The 19715-nt window shown below is 47.9% G+C and overlaps 1 protein-coding gene across 1 annotated transcript in view; it reads left to right on the top strand.

Moving 5' to 3' along the window:
- AKAP8L (A-kinase anchoring protein 8 like) overlaps positions 1–19711 on the top strand; it is a 29453-nt gene extending 9742 nt beyond the window's left edge. The window contains exons 3-15 of the mRNA XM_082382889.1: positions 2619–2651; positions 2949–3006; positions 3109–3189; positions 5109–5562; positions 5654–5750; positions 5831–5901; positions 6224–6287; positions 7186–7294; positions 8750–8891; positions 8980–9085; positions 9323–9453; positions 19141–19236; positions 19321–19711. Of these exons, the coding sequence (XP_082239015.1) occupies positions 2619–2651; positions 2949–3006; positions 3109–3189; positions 5109–5562; positions 5654–5750; positions 5831–5901; positions 6224–6287; positions 7186–7294; positions 8750–8891; positions 8980–9085; positions 9323–9453; positions 19141–19236; positions 19321–19638 (1760 nt within the window). The 3' untranslated portion in view covers positions 19639–19711. The remainder of the gene's footprint in view (positions 1–2618; positions 2652–2948; positions 3007–3108; positions 3190–5108; positions 5563–5653; positions 5751–5830; positions 5902–6223; positions 6288–7185; positions 7295–8749; positions 8892–8979; positions 9086–9322; positions 9454–19140; positions 19237–19320) is intronic.
- Positions 19712–19715: the final 4 nt, after the last annotated feature.

The raw sequence follows: 19715 nt of genomic DNA, 5'->3' as shown, positions 1-19715 counted from the left end.
TTCTCTAGTTGCAGTGCACGGGCTTCTCATTGCAGTGACTTCTCTTGTTGTGGAGTGTGGGCTCAGTAGTTGTGGCGCATGGGCTTAGTTGCTCCGCAGCATGTGGGATCTTCCCAGACCAGGGATCGAACCTGTGTCCCCGGCATTGGCAGGCGGATTCTTTTTTTTAACATCTTTATTGGAGTATAATTGCTTTACAATGGTGTGTTAGTTTCTGCTTTATAACAAAATGAATCAGTTATGTATATACATATGTTCCCATATCTCTTCCCTCTTGCGTCTCCCTCCCTCCCACCCTCCCTATCCCACCCCTCTAGGTGGTCACAAAGCACCTAGCTGATCTCCCTGTGCTATGCGGCTGCTTCCCACTAGCTATCTATTTTACGTTTGGTAGTGTATATATGTCCATGCCACTCTCTCACTTTGTCACAGCTTACCCTTCCCCCTCCCCATATCCTCAAGTCCATTCTCTAGTAGGTCTGTGTCTTTATTCCCGGCTTGCCCCTAGGTTCTTCATGACCTTTTTTTTTTTTCCCTTAGATTCCATATATATGTGTTAGCATACGGTATTTGTTTTTCTCTTTCTGACTTACTTCACTCTGTATGACAGACTGTAGGTCCATCCGGCAGGCGGATTCTTAACCACTGCGCCACCAGGGAAGTCCCTACATTGTTTTCTACTTTTGCTCTTTATTGTTTACTACGACTGTCTCCTTTTCTTTACTCTCTCTCTTTCTTTGTTGTTTCCTTTTTAAAATAAATTATATTCTTAAAATTCTCTTTTGTCATCCCTGGTCTCATCTCTGTGGATGGAAGTTAGTTCCGATGTTCTTTTGCAAGGGTCAGGTCTCAGGGAGTCGCCAAAGAACATAGTGTAGACAAAGATTTTCCCCCTCCCCCCGAAGGGACCTGGTTGGGGAGCCCATCAGGGAGTCTAGGTTGCTCTGGGCATAGCAAGTAGCACATGGGGAGTGCTTGCCTGCCCCTGTCATAGGAGCCACCAACCTGTCCTTGTGTTCAGCGTTAATGCTCACTCCTGCTTCCTTTCCTTGTGCTTCTTTGCTCCGTTCTGGCAAGTCCTCAGTAGCGGAAGCCTGGGGTGGGGCAGGGACATCCTATTCTGGCCTCACAAGCATAACCCCAATGGGTCTGCATTTGCCTCCCAGTCCTGTCTCTTTTTGAATAGCTAGTGTCCACTGTCCTGGGTGCAAACAGCCATGTGGCCAGGCTCTTGTTAGCTGCTGGGACTAAGTGCATTACTCCTTGTATGGCTCTGCCAGCCTCTCTTCTTGCCTGTCAGAACGCCTCTTTCACCACTCACTCCTTACATGATTTCCAGCTGCTGTCCCTTGCTGCTCTAATTATTTAGCGTCTCCTTTAACACACAGTGCTCTGGGCCTGAGGAGTGCCCAGGACTGCCAGCCTCTGTTCCGTGTCCTCTGAGCATGATAATTGTTGAATAAACAAACGAATGAGAAGCCCTTGCTTTGGTTTCCCCAGCTGAAGAGGATTTTTGCTTTGTGAGCTCTAGCATGCCCACGGTTCATTAAAGTAGTGTTTGTCTAAAGTTCCTTGCTGGTTTCCAGTGTCTCCCCATTCGTTTGTGCAGTGGATTGAGGAGGAACCTGAGTGTAGGATCTCAGCCTGCCCCCACCCCCCTTCATTCTGATTCATCTTCTCAGTGTATGCAGTCTTGCTTTCCTGTGGCTGGATTCTGTTGTTCATCACACTGCTGTCTCACTGAGGTTGGTCCCCTGCCCTGGGATGAGCATGACCTGTCGGTCTGCAGGGTAGACAGTGTGGAGTAGCAGGTAACTCTGAGGTCTCACCAGAGACACTGGAAAAGTGGTCACCTGTTCTAATAGACTCCCTTGGGAAAGAAACATGTCTGCTTGACTCAGAGGTCCCTCTTGGCTTTGCACTTTGTCAGTTTTCAGTGGCTTTATGTTTTTGAAGGAATGAATTTTTCTTATATGCTGTAATAAAATCCAAAGCATATTTAGTTTATAATCCAGATTGTTTTCTCAACAGCTTTTCTCAAGCTGGGAGAGTGGTGTTTTGTCTCCCTCTGCTTATGTGTTCCAGCACAGCACACTCACAATTCAAGTGTTTGTTTGGTGGTTCTCCCTGTTAAGACAGACACTTAAGGGACTAGGGCAGTCAGTTTCTCTGCTCCATATGGCTTTGTCGGGTGATTTGATTGACACGATTTCAGAGTGGATGTGAGCTCTGTGCTGAGCTTCTTGTACAGCACAGAGTCGGTGTAAGGCACTGGAAACTGCTCTCCTCCTCCTCTGATTGGTGCTTAGCCAGGGGCAGGAGTAATCTTCCAATTCTGGCTTTTTAAGGAAGGCGTATAGGAGCCAAATTCCTTAGCTGAGAGTGTTAGGAATGGGAGGTTCCTTAAATAGCAGATGGTCAGAGCCACGAAAGGTCAGGCACCAGGGCAGCAAGTGGCCTGGGTCATTTATATAGTGCTCTCAAGCTCAAGGCTTCTCAGGGGAAGTTCAGTCTCCTGTAACCACTCAGGTTCTAGGAATCATTGTCTTTTTGCCTGAATTAAACTCTTACTGTATTGTAAGCAATTATAGGTGTAATTGCTTTTTTACTTTTTGTAGGATATGGATCTTGGAGCTCTGGGACAAACAGAGGCAAGTATTTTACCCATGATCATTCTCCTCTCCCTTGGGATTGAACTGGTTGAGTCTTTCTGCCACTGCCCAGCTTAGCCAAGGTTTCGGGGTGGGGGTTGCCTTTGGGGGTCCCAGGTGCCCTGGAACTGGCTACTCCTTCCCAGGAGGCCTTATTAGTATGAACTAGGGCCCACCCAGCCTTAGGTCGCTAAGATCCAGTCTTGTCTCTGAGACCGAAGGTGTCCTCGTCTCTGTGTTTGTCTGTCTCTCCTCGTCCCCTCCATCTTGTCTGTCTTTCTGTCTCCCTCATTGCAGGCTACGAGAACTATGGTTATGGCTATGGCTATGGCCAGGATAACACCACCAACTATGGGTATGGTATGGCCACTTCAAACTCTTGGGAAATGCCTAGCTCTGACACAAATGCAAACCCTAGTGCCATGGGTAGTGCCAGTGCTGATTCCGTTTTGTCCAGAATTAACCAACGCTTAGATATGGTGCCGCATTTGGAGACAGACATGATACAAGGAGGCGTGTACGGCTCAGGTGGAGAAAGGTGAGTGGACACCTGCCTAGGGGCTGAGGCTCTGCAGGGTCACCTCCTGCCTATTGCCCCCTGGCGTCTCCCTCTTCTGAACTGCCTCTTACGTCTGCTTTCTCCTTCTTTGCTCTGCTGTTGGGGCTTCCCAGAGATTGCTTGGGGTCCAGTGCACTTCCCTTCTTTGGCCTGTGTCCCCTCCTCCCTCCACCCTCCCCCATTGCCTGATGGTGAGCCTCTCTTCCAGCTTTTAGAGGGAGGAACAAGCCCAGACTGGGCTGGCTTCACTGTACCCTCTGAGTGGCTCTTCTCAGGAGCATTGTTAAATGGCTCTTCCCTCTGGAGATAGCCATTTGACATTCTTCTGATACTTTACATCCTGCGTTCTGTCAGGGCAGGACAGATTGGGTTGGGTGTGAAGGGTGGGATGAACCCTTGGGGCTGACCACTGTGAGCTGGGCATCCCACATAAGGGACAAGGAAGATGTGGGCATGTCCTGGCCACCCTTCAGTGCCTTATAAACATGTACCTGTTGAGCCTCAGAAGTGCCCGTGAGGAACTGTTGACATCCTCACTTTGCAAATGGGGAAAGTGAAGCGCAGGCGGGTCACACCTCTTGCCCACAGGCACCCAGGAGTAAATAGTGGAGCTGGGCCTCCCACTCAGATCTGCCCTACCCCACAGCATCATGCTGTGGGCATTTGTCATTGTCTGAACTGGTGCTGGCCTAGAAGTTCTTGTGCCCTAGTGAGAGGTTTCAATGAGGAGGGCACATGTATTTCTGGCACAGGATGGAGTGGAGTGGCCTAATGGCTCCAGCTGACAAATGGGAGAGAGCAGAGAGTAAGGAGGGGCCTGGCCAGGCACTGATGGGGCCAAGTGAGGCCCCAGGACCACTAGGGGGCGGAGGGTACCAAGGGGGCTTTTGCTTGCACGGGCTTTGTAGCAAGCAAAAAGTGTTGGGGGATGCCCAGCACATCCCCTGCCTGACAGTCATAGTGCTTGGAGCTGAGGCTGTGAAACTGCAGGCAGGGGGAGGGCGGGGGGCCGTGGAGTTGGGCTGACATTGCTGCTGGTGCCAGCTGCCTATGTACCTTCTATGTACCTGGAGCTGGAGAGCAGGGTTGAGGGATGGCGTGGCAATTGGGTAGCACCGACCTCTTCTTTCATGCTGCTGGTGCTTCCTGACTACCCAGCTTTGGCAAAGAGACATGTGGGGTCTGGGCCTGTGGGTTGCAGCCATGGTTAGAACGGCTCTCTCTGGTGCCCTGTCTTGTGCAGGCAGAATGTTTGGCCTGCCTTCCCAGTTGCTATGTAGGATGTGATTCCCTGTCCTGGGCTTCAGGGTTGATATGAGCTCATAAGAACTCTTTTTCTTGTCCCTGGGCAAGGTCACATTGTCTTTCCTGGCAACATTCCTTGTTTCGTCTTCCTTTTCGTTTCGAGGGGTGCTGGGCTTTGAAGGGTTTGGCAGTCTCTCATGGGTGTCATCAGCCCCAGTGGACAAACACTGATGTGCTGAACTGCCCATGTACTGCAGGATGCTGGGGTGCTTGGCTCTGCCCCTCGAGGAGCAACCTTGGATGTTGTGACTGCCGCAGACACATGCACGTTTCTTGTGGGCTGTGGGCTGTCTCTTCTCCTAACTGAGATCTACTTTACCCTAATAGTCAGTCCTTCTTAGGGTCCTCAAGCTGGTGTGGCCCACATGCAAGCTTGGGGACATCATCTGAGAGGCCCTTCTGGCTTCTAGAAGTCTGCTCCTGAGAGGCCTTTTAAATTGGCATTTCCGAACATTGATCCTCTGATGGGGATCAATGGGGTAGGTGCTGGAGTGGGTTTTCTGTCCCCATGACAGGGAGGTTTGGTGGCAGGCAGGAGCAGAAGGGTGATAGGACCCAAGGCCCTCCCTGATGCTTGCCACCTGCCTCTGCAGATATGATTCGTACGAGGCCTGTGACTCGAGAGCCGTCCTGAGTGAGCGTGATCTGTTCCGGTCGGGCTATGACTACGGCGAGCTTGACCCTGAGATGGAAGTGGCCTGCGAGGGCCAGTATGATGCCTACCGCGACCAGTTCCGCATGCGTGGTGGCGACACCTTTGGCCCACGGGCTCAGGGCTGGGCCCGGGACTCCCGGAGTGGCCGGCCGATGGCCTCAGGCTATGGGCGCGTGTGGGAAGACCCCATGGGGGCCCGGGGCCAGTGCATGCCTGGTGCCTCCCGGCTGCCCTCCCTCTTCTCCCAGAACATCATCCCTGAGTACGGCATGTTCCAGGGCATGCGTGGCGGGGGCACCTTCCCAGGTGGCTCCCGCTTTGGCTTTGGGTTTGGCAATGGCATGAAACAGATGAGGCGGACCTGGAAGACCTGGACCACAGCTGACTTTCGGGTGAGTGGAGGAGGCCTTCCTGTTTTGTGACTGAGCAGAGCGAGGAGCCTGGAGCCATCCACCCTGACCCTGCTCCCTCTTTCTGACCCAGACCAAGAAAAAGAAGAGAAAGCAATGTGGCAGTCCCGACGAGCCTGACAGCAAAGCCACCCGGACGGACTGCTCCGATAACAGTGATTCAGACAATGGTGGGCCCAGGCACTGGCACGACCCTTGCCCTCTGCCTCTTGGGGCTCCTGGGCTGAGCTTGCTTCCTCTTACCTTTCAGACGAGGGCACCGAGGGGGAAGCTGCAGAGGGCACTGAAGGCGCTGAGGCTGTGGAGAAGGACTTCAGAGCAGTAAGTTGCCCCAGCCCTGCACTCGGTCTGTCTGTAGGTGAGGCCTGTGAACAGTGGGCTGCCTGAGTCATCCCTGCATGCACACATGACTAGTACAAGGAGGTGGAGGTCTGGTAGAGAGCACAAGCTGCTGGCAGGCTGCCTAACCAGAGGTTGGATTTCCTTATCAGAAAAATGGCAGAGTGAGCCCTCTGTGCAAGGGCTGTTGGGAGGTTGTGAGGCTCCTGGCTCAGTGCCTGCCCTGGAACAGGGCCTAGTCATTTACAGCTGTTATGAACAGCTATACATGCTTTAACATTGAATTTTTGAAATTGTGTCTTAGGAAGGAGAAGACGAAGAGGGAAAAGAGGACGGAAAGGAAGAAGGCAAAGAGGATGCAGAGAAGGGTGAGTCTTCTGAGTGGCCTGGGCGCTGGGGTGGCTCTTCCAGGTGCTCGTGGTGGGAGGGGTCCTGCCAAGGGCAGGGTTTTGGCAGAAATGTGTCCAGCTTGGATCCTCCCTTGTGTGGCTGGGTATGTGCTGGTAGGGAGTAACCTCCCTCTTCACCCCCTTCCCACTCTGCCGCTAATCTTCCCAGACCGAGGCTATGGGTGGCGATGGCCCCTGCCTAGTACACTGGTTTTGCCTTCAGGTGGGGGCAGCAAGCAAAAGTGTGGGGGAACCCCAGGCACACCCCCTGCCCTCAGGCCCTTAGTAACATGCAGTTCTGAGTCCTTAATGGCTGGTGTCCAAGCCGGGACCCTTGGTGCAGTTTTTACGGCTCTGGTTTGCGTGTCTTTTCCCTTAGCGCCTCCACAGCCCCTGTTGGGAGTCCCTGTCCCCCTATTCAAGTGATGAGCGCCAGCAGGTACCTAACCATAAATCCAGCCTCAGCCTACTGTTGCCGCGGTGCCTAGTGTGAGGTGGGCAGGGCCATGCAAGCTTTGGGGACTTTACCCTTGGAGGCTGCTCTTAGGCCCCAACTGAGGCCTTCCTGCATCCTGCCACCTGGACCCTCTGAACTTGTGCCAGTGTCCCCGCTGAGACAGCCTCTCTTTACCTTCCAGCCTCCCTGTGGCCCACTCTGCAGAGTATAGATGTCCTGGAGAGTGGTGGGGTCAGCACGTGTCCTCCCCTCTTCAGGGCCTAGGCCAAAATCACTCCCCACCCATTCCAGGGTACCCAGCCCTGCTCACAGCCAGAGGCCTTGCTCGACAGCTGCTTTCAGAATGGACCCTCTGGAGTAGATGGTGGATGATCCAGCCAGAGGCCACAAACTGGTAACTGTGCCCCTCTGTTCCCACAGGGTCCCTGAGCACCCAGGATGAGAGTGGTCAGACCAAGCGCAAGTTGCAGGCAGGCAAAAAGAGCCAGGACAAGCAGAAAAAGCGGCAGCGAGACCGCATGGTGGAAAGGTAACCAGCTTCCCTCCACCCCTTTGCCTCTGCCTCGCTCTGGGGCTGCCTCCAGGAGAGCAGGGCCATAGCTCTGCTGCCTCACCGCCCTTTGGCCTCCCTTGGGAGCTGCCACCTGCTCGGCCGTGCATGGACCCTGCTTTCCGCCAGGCCCAGCTCCCAAGGCCTGATTCGTCCCTTGCCCCTCTGCGGCCGCCTGGCGACCGCTAGCGACTTTGGCCTGAGATCTGACACTGCTCACCACCGTTGCCCAGAAGCTCCAGCACTAGGTCACTCGGCGCACGAGCCCCAAGGTGCACTGGGGGCCTGATGCCCCTGCGGGAGGGGGCCAACTCATCAGAGACTCAAGGTCCAAGGCGCCTGTGCCACCCCAGCTAGCTGCCAAGAGGCCGTCACTGCGCTCAGGAGAGATGGCAGCACCTGTGGGCTGTGGCAGCCTCGGGCCTGCCCTCTGCCCTGCCCGCCGGCCCTGTCAGGCCGGGCCTGTCTGCGGCTGAGCCCTTCACGCCCCTTGGTCGGGTCTGTCTGCCCTCAGGGCTCCCGCACTGGCGCTTGCCTCCTCCTCCTCCGCCTCAGACTCTTGCTCTTGCTGGACCTTCCTCAGCCTCGCCGGCGCCTGGCCCCTGGGCTCTCCAGACAAAGCTGACCCCGTGGCCCAGATAAGGACGTCCGGCAGAGGTAGGGACCTGCCCCAAGGCCTCGGTGGCGGCTGGCCTCCTCCGCCCCTTGCCACGGCGGCCTGCTCCGGCCCAGGCCCCAGACCCCGGGCTTCTGCTGTGGACACGAGGCCCAGACAGAGCACCTCGCTCAGGTGACTCCAGGCTGCCCTCTGGCAGGCCAGGCGGGCGCCCTCCTTCCAGCTCAGACTGGTCTCTTCTCAGAAGAGGAAGATGAGGCAGCAGGTGCCCAGGCCTGCTTGCCTCCCATCCCTCCCGACACCACCCCCAAGCATTCTGAGCAAAGGATGGGCTGGGCCTTGCAGTCCCTCAGACCCCAGAAGGAAGATGCAGCACCTTTTCGGGCCCTGCCTCGGGACTGCGTACTCCACTCTGCACCTCAGGGCCACCTGGCTCACGCCAGGGCATCCTTCCTTCCGGTCCCCAGCTGGGCCAAGTACACAAGCTCCTGCCCAGCCTTGGTAGAGATGCCCTCCGGCAACCTTCCAGCGACTCCTTGCCTGTTGCAGCAGCTGCTGCCTCAGGCTTCAGCCTCCTGCCTACGGGAAGGAAGAGCTCCTCCCCTGTCCCCTACGTTGCAGTAACTGCAGCCTGCAGACGTTCTGTCCCTCTCCACTCCCCCAACCCCACTGGTCCTAGCCTGTTCCCCTGCTGGGACCGTACTTCACAGGCCCATGAGCAAGGCCTGTTTCAGGGCTCGCAGCTGGGTTGGGTGAGGCAACAGCACTGTTCCCGGGGACCCGCTTGGTCTCAGTCCCTCATTTCCCTCCTGTGGCAGGATCCAGTTTGTGTGTTCTCTCTGCAAATACCGGACCTTTTACGAGGATGAGATGGCCAGCCACCTGGACAGCAAGTTTCACAAGGAACACTTTAAGTACGTAGGCACCAAGCTTCCGAAGCAGACAGCTGACTTTCTGCAGGTGAGCCTTGGAGTGGTACAGCTGCTTTTACCCTCAGGACATAGAGCAGCCCACACAAACCTTAATATCTCCTTGGGATCTCTGGCAGGACTACGTTGCCAACAAGACCAAGAAGACAGAGGAGCTCCGAAAAACCGTGGAGGACCTTGATGGTCTGATCCAGCAGATCTACAGAGACCAAGATCTGACCCAAGGTGAGGAGGTTCCATCCCAGTCCTATCAGGCAGGACCTCAGCCTTCCCTCCTCTGGTTCTCAGAGTGGGGTCACAACACCCCTCTGTTCCCCCAGGGAGGGTCACTGAGAACAGCCTCAGGCCCACATGGAAGTGGCAGGGTGAGGTGAGGAGCTGGTCTGCTGTTTTCCCCCAACTCCTGGGTCTTTCTTAGGTGCCTGGGACCAGTGGCAACTCCCCTCCTTCTCCCCTCTACAGAAATTGCCATGGAACATTTTGTGAAGAAGGTAGAGGCAGCCCACTGTGCAGCCTGTGACCTCTTCATTCCCATGCAGTTTGGGATCATTCAGAAGCACCTCAAGACCATGGATCACAACCGGAACCGCAGGGTGAGTGGCCACCAGTGCCCTCCCACCAGCCTGTGGGTTGAGTGAGTGAGACCACTGGGGAGGTCCTGGGGTTATAACCCCTGCTTGCCCATGAGAAACTGCAGGGACTGCAGGGCGCAGGAAGATGTAGACATTTCCAGCCCAGTGCAGTCAGCGAAGCTACCGAGAGAGGGGTGGGAAATGGGGACCCTGCCTGGCAGGTGGTGGCATCAGAGCTAGACCTTAAGAAGTAAGGTCTGTGGGATATGGGGACCTCCATGTGCATATGGGTCAATGGCCACATTAGGTTCAGAAACCAAACAGGGAGAAGTGTATGGTGCAAGTGTTGTTGGAGGAGGGATTGGACACAAGGTTCCCAAGGGCTGGGCTGAGGGGCCTGATCTTGCTCCTATAGGCAGCAAAGCTTTTAAGTGGGGGACCAGTAGGATTAGAGTTGGTGTTGGACGAGAGATTTCGGGCACCTGTTGTGGGAGGGAGGTTGGGGATAAGGAAGGGCTGCTGCAGTATCAAGCCAGAGGTATGCCTCCACCTTGGAGATGAAGAGACAGGCAGGATAGAAGAGGTGTTTAAGGAAGTGAACAGGAGGTTGGCATGAGGGAGTGACCAGAAGTCTGGGATGTCGCAGATTTCTGCCTTAACTGGTGGACAGTGGTGCTGCTCTGATGGGGAGGGCGGTATATGGTACAGGGAAAGGAGCGAGTTTGGCAAGAAATTGAAAAAATTCTGTCTTGCATTCCAGTGTATTCCCAGTGCCTAGCACAGAAGCCAGAGTAGGTGGGTTTTTTTTTTTTTTTCATTGAATGGGTGACATCCTAGGTTAGAGGTGTCTGTAAGAGATCAAGTGAGGGTGGTGGGGCTTTGCAGTAGGGAAAGAGCTGAGAGGCTCAGGACCCGGTCTGGGCTAGAAAGAGAGTCTTGGCTGCCATCACCCTGGAGGAGGCTGATGGGATTTATGAGCAGATAATAGCAGCAAAGGGGTGTAAGAAATAGCATTTCTCAACCTTTTTCCATGCCCATCAGATTCATCTCTGGTCTTTCTCAGTGCAATGATTCTCAACAGTGGGATGGGCTTAGAGATCTGGCTTGGGTGGTTGAGGAGATTTGGGATTGGCATATGCAATTGAGAGATATGGAAAGATAAGGGAAATGTCCGTTGGCTTTGGCAACAGAGAAGCTGTAGGGATCTTGCCAAGGTGAGATTCTTGGGTTGGGAGCTGATAAAAGGGGTATACCAAAAGAGAACAGAGAGCAGATTGTAGAGGGTGGACAGTGCATGGTATTAAAACTTGGAAAATCTGGGTGAAGTGAATGATAGCTAGCAAAAAATAAACTCAAAACTGATTCTAAAGCAAGTTGAAAAAAAAAAGAACAGCTGTAACAACCAGCAACTGTAGAGGGCGTTGGAAGGGTGATAAAAGTTACTTTGAAGACACCAGAAGTAATTAGTTTATAGAGATAGTTTCAGTATAAACACTATATTTTTAAAAATTCCAGACTTAGAAGTGAAGAAAAAGCTTCTAATTATTATTATTATTATTATTTTGATGACAGCTTTATTGATATACAATTCACATACCATACGGTTCATCCATGTAAGGTGTACAAGTCAGTAGTTTTTAATAATATTCACAGTTGTGCAGCTATCAGCACAGACAATTACAGAACCTTTTCATCACCTCAAAAAGAAACCCATACCCTTTAGCTATCACTCTCCAACCCCCATGCTCCCCCAGCCTTAGGCGACCACTGATCTACTACCTGTCTCCATGTATTTGCTTATTCTGAACATTTCATAAAAATGCAGTCACATAGTATGTGGTCTTCTGTGATCGGCTTCTTCAATTTAGCTTGTGTTCAGTGTTCATCTATATTGTAGTATGTATCAGAATTTCATTCCTTTGTATGGCCTAAAAATATTCTCTTGTATGGACACATACCTCATTTGGTTTATTCATTCTTTAGAATTTGGATTGTTTCTACCTCTTGGCTATTATGGATAATTCTGTTATGATGCAAGTTTTTGTGTGGACATGTATTATCATTTCTTTTAGACAGGAGTGGAATATTTGGGTCAAATAGTAACATTTTAACTTCTTGAGGAACTGCCAGATTGTTTTCCAAAGTGGCTGTACTTATATCCCCATCAGCAATATATGAGAGTTCTGATTTATTCATATCTCACCAACACTAGTTATTATCTGACTTTTTGATTCCAGCCATTCTATGATTCCAGCCATTCTAGTGGGCGTGCAGTGGTATCTGTTGTATTTTTCATTCGCACTTCCCTGATAACTGACTAATGATGTTGAGCATCTTTTCAGCGGCTTGTTGGCCATCTGTCTACATTCTTAGAGGTGAAGAAATGTCTGTTCACATACTTTATTTTTTAATTTTGTGGTCTTTTTGAGTTAAGGGTTCTTTATATATTCTAGATACAAGTACCTTATCAGGCATATGATTTGCAAATATTTTCTCCCATTCTGTGGGTTGTTTTTTTTCACCTTCTTGATGCATCTTTGCAGCACAAAAGTTTAATTTTGATGAAATCCAGTTTATCTATTTTTTTTCTTTTGTTCCTGTGCTTGGGGTATCATATCTAAGAATCCATTGTCAAATAAAAGGTCACAAAGATTTACCCCTATCTTTTCTTTTTTTAAAAAAAATTTTATTTATTTAGTTATTTTTGGCTGCGTTGGGTCTTCATTGCTGCTCACGGGCTTTCTTTAGTTGCAGCGAGCGGGGGCTACTCTTCATTGCGGTGCACAGGCTTCTCATTGCGGTGGCTTCTCTTGTTGCGGAGCACAGGCTCTAGGTGCACAGGCTTCAGTAGTTGTGGCACGCGGGCTCAGTAGTTGTGGCTCGTGGGCTCTAGAGCACAGGCTCAGTAGTGGCGCACGGGCTTAGTTGCTCCGTGGCATGTGGGATCTTCCCAGACCAGGGCTCAAACCTGTGTCCCCTGCATTGGCAGGCGGATTCTTAACCTGCGCCACCAGGGGAGCTCCCCTATGTTTTCTTATGATAAGAATTTTACAGTTTCAGCTCCTATAACTTGGATCTTTAATGCATTTTAGTTAATTTTTGTATATGGTATAAGGTAAGGTTCAACTTCATTCTATTCCATGTGATTTTCCAGTTGTCCCAGCACCATTTGTAGACGAAACTATTTTTTCCCTGTGACTGTTTTTTCCCATTTTGACTATGGCACCCTTGTCAAAAGTCAGTTGACCATAGCTACATGGATTTATTTCTGGACTCTTTATTCTTTTGTTCTCTATATTTATTCTTATGCCATTACCACACTGTAGCTTCATAGTAAGATTTAGAATCGGAAGGTGTGACTCCTCCAACTTTTGTTCCTCTTTTATCAAGATTGTTCCTTGAGCTTCCAAGAATTTTAGGACCAGCATGTCAGTTTCTACAAAGAAGCCAACTGGTATTCTGATAGGACTATATTCAATTTCTATATCAATTTGAAGAGTATTCAGCAGTATTAAGTCTTCCAATCTATAAATATGGGGTGTCTTTGCATTTATTTAGATCTTCTTTAATTTCTTTCAACAGTGTTTTATAGTTTCCAGTGTATACGTTTTGCACTTTTGGGGTTCTTAATTTATTCCTAAGTATTTTATTCTTTTGATACTATTATAAATGGAATTGTGTTCTTTAATTCCATTTCTGGGTTGTTCTTTGTGTATCAAAATACAATTGATTTTTGTATGTTGATATTTTATCCTGTAACCTCACTGAAGTTGTTTATTAATTCTAATAGTTTTTTTAGTGGATTCCTTAGCATTTTCTATATATAAGATCAGTCATCTGCAAATAGAGATAGTTTAACTACTTCCTTTCCAATCTGGATGCTGTTTTTCTTTTTTTTTTTCTTCTTTAATTGCCCTGGCTAGAACATCCAACACAATTTTGAAGAGAAGTATCTTCTTGTTCCTGATCTTGGTAGGGGAGGAAGCATCGGTCTTTGACCATTAAGTATGATGTTAGCTGTGGATTTTTCATAGGTGCCCTTTATCTGGTTGCTGAATTCCCTTCTATTCGTATCTTGTTGAGTGTTTTTATTCTGGAAGGGTATTGGATTTTGTCAAATGCTTTTTCTGCATTTATTGAGATGCTCATGTGGTTTTTGTGTTTTATTCTATTGGTATGGTATATTACATTGACTTGGGTTGTTAAGCCACGCTTGGTGTTCCTGGGAAAAATCCTACTTGGTCATGGTGTATAATTTTTTTATATGTTGTTGGATTGGCTTTGCTGATGTTTTGTTGAGAATTTTTGCATCTGTATTCATAAGAGATAATTCATCTTTGTTTTTTTGTGATGTCTTTGGTTTTGGTATCAAAGTTAATACTGGCCTCAAAAAATGAGTTGGGAAGTTTTTCCTCCTGTTGTTTGGAAGTATGTGAAGAATTGGTATTAAATTGGTAGAATTTGCCCCTGAAGCCATCTGGACCTGGGCTTTTCTTTGTGGGTAGCTGCTGTTTTTTTCATTGCTAATTCTATTTCTTTACTTGTTATTGGTCTATTTAGATTTTCTATTTCTTCTTCTTTCTTTGGCTGCGCCACGCATCTTTCAGGACCTTACTTCCCGGGCCAGGGATTGAACCTGGGCTCCGGCAGTGAAGGTGCTGAGTGGTCCTAACCACTGGAACACCAGGGAATTCCCTTTATTTCTTCTTGAGTCAGTTTCAGTAGTTTGTGTCTTTCTAAAAATATGTCTGTTTCATCTATTATCCAATTTATTAGCATACTTTATTTCTACTGTTCCATTATAATCCTTTTTATTTCTGTAATGTCAGTAGTTCCCTTCTTTCATTTCTGACTGCTGTAATTTGAGTCTTGTTTTTTTCTTGGTCAGTCTTGTTAAGGTTTGTTAATTTTGTTGATCTTTAAAAAGAACAAACTTATGGCTTCATTGATTTTTTTTCCTCTTATTTTTCTGTTCTCTGCTTCGTTAATTTCTACTCTAATCTTCTGCTTGCTTAGGGTTTTTTCTATTTTAATGTAGGCATTTATAGCTATAATTTTTTCTCTGAGTACTGCTTTCACTGTATCCCGTAACTTTTGGCATGTCACATCCTCATTTTCACTCATCTCAAGTTATTTTCTAATTTCCCTCTGATTTCTTTTTCTTAGACCCACTAGTTATTCAGCAGTGTGTCATTTAATTTTCACATATTTCTGAATTTCCCAAATTCTTTTCTGTTACTGATTTCTAATTTTATTCAATGTGGTCAGAGAACACACATTCTATTATTTCAGTCCTTTTAATTTACTGAAGTTTGTTCTATGGCCTAGTGTATGGCCTATGCTGTGCCTTGTGCATTTGAGAAGAATGATTTTCTGCTCTTGCTGTGTGGAGTGTTCTATAGATACCTGTTATGCTTGTTTGGTTTTACAGTGTTGTTCAAGCCTTTTATTTCCCTGTTGATCTTCTGCCAAGTTGTTCTATGCATTATTGACAGTGGGATATTGATATCTCCAGCTATTGTTTTGTTGTTTTTTTTTAAATTTATTTATTTTTGGCTGTGTTGGGTCTTCGTTTCTGTGCGAAGGCTTTCTCCAGTTGTGGCGAGCGGGGGCCAATCTTCATCGTGGTGCGCGGGCCTCTCACTGTCACGGCCTCTCATTGCAGAGCACAGGCTCCAGACGCGCAGGCTCAGTAGTTGTGGCTCACGGGCCCAGTTGCTCCGCGGCATGTGGGATCCTCCCAGACCAGGGCTCGAACCCGTGTCCCCTGCATTGGCAGGCAGACTCTCAACCACTGCGCCACCGGGGAAGCCCTCCAGCTATTGTTGAATTGTCTGTTTCTCCCTTTATTTCTGTCAACTTTTGTCTTATGTATTTTGGTGCTCTGTTGTTAGGTGCATCTATACTTATAATTGTTATATCCTCCTGATGGAGTGACCCTTTATCCTTATAAAATGTCCCTTTCTGTCTTAGTACCATTTTTTGTTTTAACACTCTATTTTGTCTGCTATTAGTATAGCCAGTTCATTTTTCTTATGGTTGATAATTGTGTATCTTCTCCCATCCTTTTCATTTCTATTTATTGAATCTATTGGATCTAAAGTGTATCTCCTATGAATAGCATATAATTTGATCTTGTTTTTCTATCCAGTTTGACAGTCTCTGCCTTTTGACTGGATTGTTTAATTCTTTCACATTTAACGTTATTGTTGATATTATTAGATTTACATTGTTCTTCTATTCACGCTTTACTGCTTTCTTTTATTAAGTATTACTTTAGTATAACATTTAATTTTCTTTAATGGTTTTTTTGCACTGCATTTTGGGGCATTATTTTCTTAGTGGTTTCTCTAGGCCTTACCTTATACATATTAACTTTTTAAGTTTTCCTTTAGATACAATAACTTAATTTCAGTGAGACTAAGTTACTCTTATGTACCTCTCTACATAGGAGGTTTTTGTTATGTAAAGTAGTACATCTGTATGTGGTACAAACCCAATAATGTAATACAATGTAATTATTACTTTATATAATTTGTCTTTTAAGGAAGCTGACAGAAGAAAGGAGAGCAGTTACATATTTCTAGTTTTTGTTATATTGGCCTTTTTTTTTTTTTTTTTTAATAGGGAGCATTTTTTTCTTTTTTTTAATTTTATTTATTTATTTTATTTATGGCTGTGTTGGGTCTTCGTTTTTGTGCGAGGGCTTTCTCTAGTTGTGGCAAGCGGGGGCCACTCTTCATCGTGGTGCGCGGGCCTCTCACTATTGCGGCCTCTCTTGTTGCGGAGCACAGGCTCCAGACGCGCAGGCTCAGTAATTGTGGGTCACGGGCCCAGTCGCTCCGCGGCATGTGGGATCCTCCCAGACCAGGGCGCGAACCCGTGTCCCCTGCATTGGCAGGCAGACTCTCAACCACTGCGCCACCAGGGAAGCCCCTATATTGGCCTTCTTATTGCTCATTACTGGTTCTCTTCATTTGAATTCTTCCTGTGGATTGAAGTTACCATTTATAGTCATTTCCTTATTAGCCCAATACAGTTTTACTCCCCCAACCTTCTTTGTGCCATTATTGGCAAATATATTACATTTCTCTGTTACAGGCCAAACAATACAATTATTTATATATATTTAGAACTATATATATTTTTAATATTTAAATATATGTATAGTTTTATACAACTCCTTTTTAAACCAGTTGAGAAGACAGGAAAACAAATTGCATTTGTAGTGTTTTTTGTAATTACATAATTACCTTTCTTGTTCTTTCATGTGGATTTGCATTATTGTCTGGGATCACTTCCTTTCTGCTTGAAGAACCTCCTTTGGTATTTCTTATAAGGTCTGCTAGTATGTGGTATGTGGTTGTTGTAGCAAAAATCTGAAAACATTGTAAGTGTGCCTCAGTTGGGAGACATTCTGGTGTGTCCATCTGTGCACCTAAAGGGAGGAGGATAATGTATTGGCGAGTGAGAATAGTATCCTAATTGTGCATCTTTTTTTTTTTTTCTGTTCATAAAACTTTTATTCCGCTTAACATGAACTTAATACACGTGTTCTTAACAATTATGCTTGAATTGTTCATGAAAATATCTTAAGACATTAAACAAAGCCATCATCTCAAGTTAGTTCCGTGTTAACTATTTTTACAGCACGTGCATGTTAGTCAAGCATCAAAAAAAAATCATAAAAGCAAAAAAAAAAAAACTAAGAAAAAATTAAATATATGGGTTTTTTGTTTTACTGCTGTGCTTGATATACAGGAAGTAATGGATATCAAGCAATTCTTTTTTATTTTTATTTATTTATTTTTGGCTGTGTTGGGTCTTCGTTGCTGCATGCGGGCTTTCTCTGGTTGCGGCTACTCTTTGTTGCAGTGTGCAGGCTTCTCATTGCGGTGGCTTCTCTGTTGCAGAGCACAGGCTCTAGGCATGCGGGCTTCGGTAGTTGTGGCTCACGGGCTCTAGAGCGCAGGCTCAGTAGTTGGGGTGCATGGGCTTAGTTGCTCCGCGGCATGTGGGATCTTCCCGGACCAGGGCTCAAACCCATGTCCCCTGCATTGGCAGGTGGATTCTTAACCACTGCGCCACCAGGGAAGCCCAAGCAATTCATTTTTACTGCATCTTGTACATTCGTTCTTAAGTTGCCTAAAACATTTAAATGCAAATATAATGAGTGTAGCAAAAATAATGAAAGCAAACAGCAGGTAACTTTATAAATAATGGAATGTGAACCGTTTTTGCTCTTATCCAGAGTAAATTGGGTCACAACTAAAGGAACGCTTCTGTAGCTGTAGTCAGCGGTGTGCACATTGAGGCTGGGTGTTCTACAGATAACACATAGTTTAACGTGTAATATCCATGGGATATCTATTTCTACTACAGCCTTGTAAGTGTACCAAACCTTAAAGTACCCACAATTACACCTGTGACTGGAACCAATTATCCCTTTTATTCCCCACCAGGACAAACCAATATGTAGGCAGTTTTCTTCTGTGTATCTTTAATTTGTTTCATTTTCAGCATGCATGAGGGCTATTAATATTTTCCCTAAGTAGTAGAGAAAAATATGTAAGGAAAAAAAGATGAAGGTGGGGAAAGGGAGTAGAAACAGAAAATGAGATGATTTTCTGAAATGTGATAATAGAGTGGCTAGGGTAGAGTAAAGGTCCTGGAGATCAGCTTCCCCACCCCTCCAAAAATAGCTTTACCTGTTTTTCCTGTTTATGGCTTTATACTTGCATTACCATTACTTGCATTAATGATGTAAGTAAGAGTTGCCTTCATTCTCACCACCGAGAAAATCATGTAGCATTTTGGTATAAATCCTCCCAGAGGGAAAGGCTCTGGCATGCTATGCACACTGTCCCGTTACACATCTTTCTTATGCCAGGGGAGAGATGAGCCCTACTTTAAGGACCTCATGGTGTTCTTTTGAATGTCTGATTTACTTAACCACTTACCCACTGAAGAACGTTAAGGTGCTTTCCAATTTTTCACTACTGCAACCAGTGTGCATGCATGTTTCCAATTTTAAACTTGGCTAGACTCCGGGAAGGAATTACTGAGAAATTTTTACTTTTGATACATTCTATCAAACTGATTTCCAGAAAATAAACAGTTGAGCCTCTCACCAACAGAGTATAAGTGTCTCTTTTTTCAACCTTTACATTTGGGGGTATAATTCTTCCTCCTGGGAATCCTATGGATTAAAAGGATTTGTATCACTAAAATACACTGTTTGACATTCGTATTCCTGCTTTTATATCCTCCCTGTTTATCCTAAAGAGTTCCGTGCATTTTAGGGCATTTGCCCCCTTGTTAGGAGTTGCACATTTGGTTTTTAGTAGGTTTTTTTATTTGTTCACTGCTTATAATTTTTAAGTAAGCAAATCAGATTTCTGCAGTACAGCTGTAAAGACATGTCTGTAATCAGTTACATACAGTAAGTATGGTATGTAAAGATGGAGCATTTGAGCAAAGATCAAATCGGGTCGTGACTCCATGCTTGTAGAGTGGACCCACGCTTGTACCCAAGGGTGCGCTTACAGAACTACGCAATCTGGTAGTAGTCATTGGCGGTGCTGGGCCCCGAGGTGGAGGTGGAGAGGTGCGCGGGTGTGAGTGCTCTCTGCCCGATCCGGCGGGGTGGGGTGGGGGGCTTGTGGATACCTGGGGCAGCCTCTGCAGCCCTGCCTGCCTTGCCCGCAGCTCATGATGGAGCAGTCTAAGAAGTCCTCGCTCATGGTGGCTCGCAGCATCCTCAACAACAAGCTAATCAGCAAGAAGCTGGAGCTCTATCTGAAGGTGAGCTGCACGCCCCTGGCATGCCGGCCCCGTCCCCAGCCTCGCGGGTCCTCCCTTTCTTCAGTATCGCGCCCCTCTCCGCAGGGCGAGAACCCTTTCACCGACAGCCCGGAGGAGGAGAAGGAACAGGAGGAGGCCGAGGGCAGTGCCCTGGAGGAGGGGGCGCTGGTCGAAGCGGCAGGGGTCGCGGAGGGTGCAGAGGGCGCGCCGGCGCAGCCCCCAGTGCCCCCGGAGCCGGCCCCCGGGGCCGCGTCCCCACCCCCACCGCCGCCCCCCGAGGAGGACGAGGAGGCGGCCGTGCCCCTACTGGGCGGTGCGCTGGAGCGCCAGATCCGAGGCATCCCGGGCCTGGACGTGGAGGCTGATGACGACGACGAGGAGGGTGGCGGGGGCGCTCCATGACCCGGGCCCGGGGCGGGCGGGGCCCGCGTGGCCAAGGCTGGAAGCCGAGTCTAATAAATTTCTTCCCATCTCACCTC

This window comes from Balaenoptera borealis (genome assembly GCF_965194805.1).
Source record: "Balaenoptera borealis genome assembly, chromosome: 2".
NCBI lineage: Eukaryota > Metazoa > Chordata > Mammalia > Artiodactyla > Balaenopteridae > Balaenoptera > Balaenoptera borealis.
Note: the sequence above shows the minus strand (reverse complement) of the source record. Positions and strands in the feature narration are given on the sequence as shown.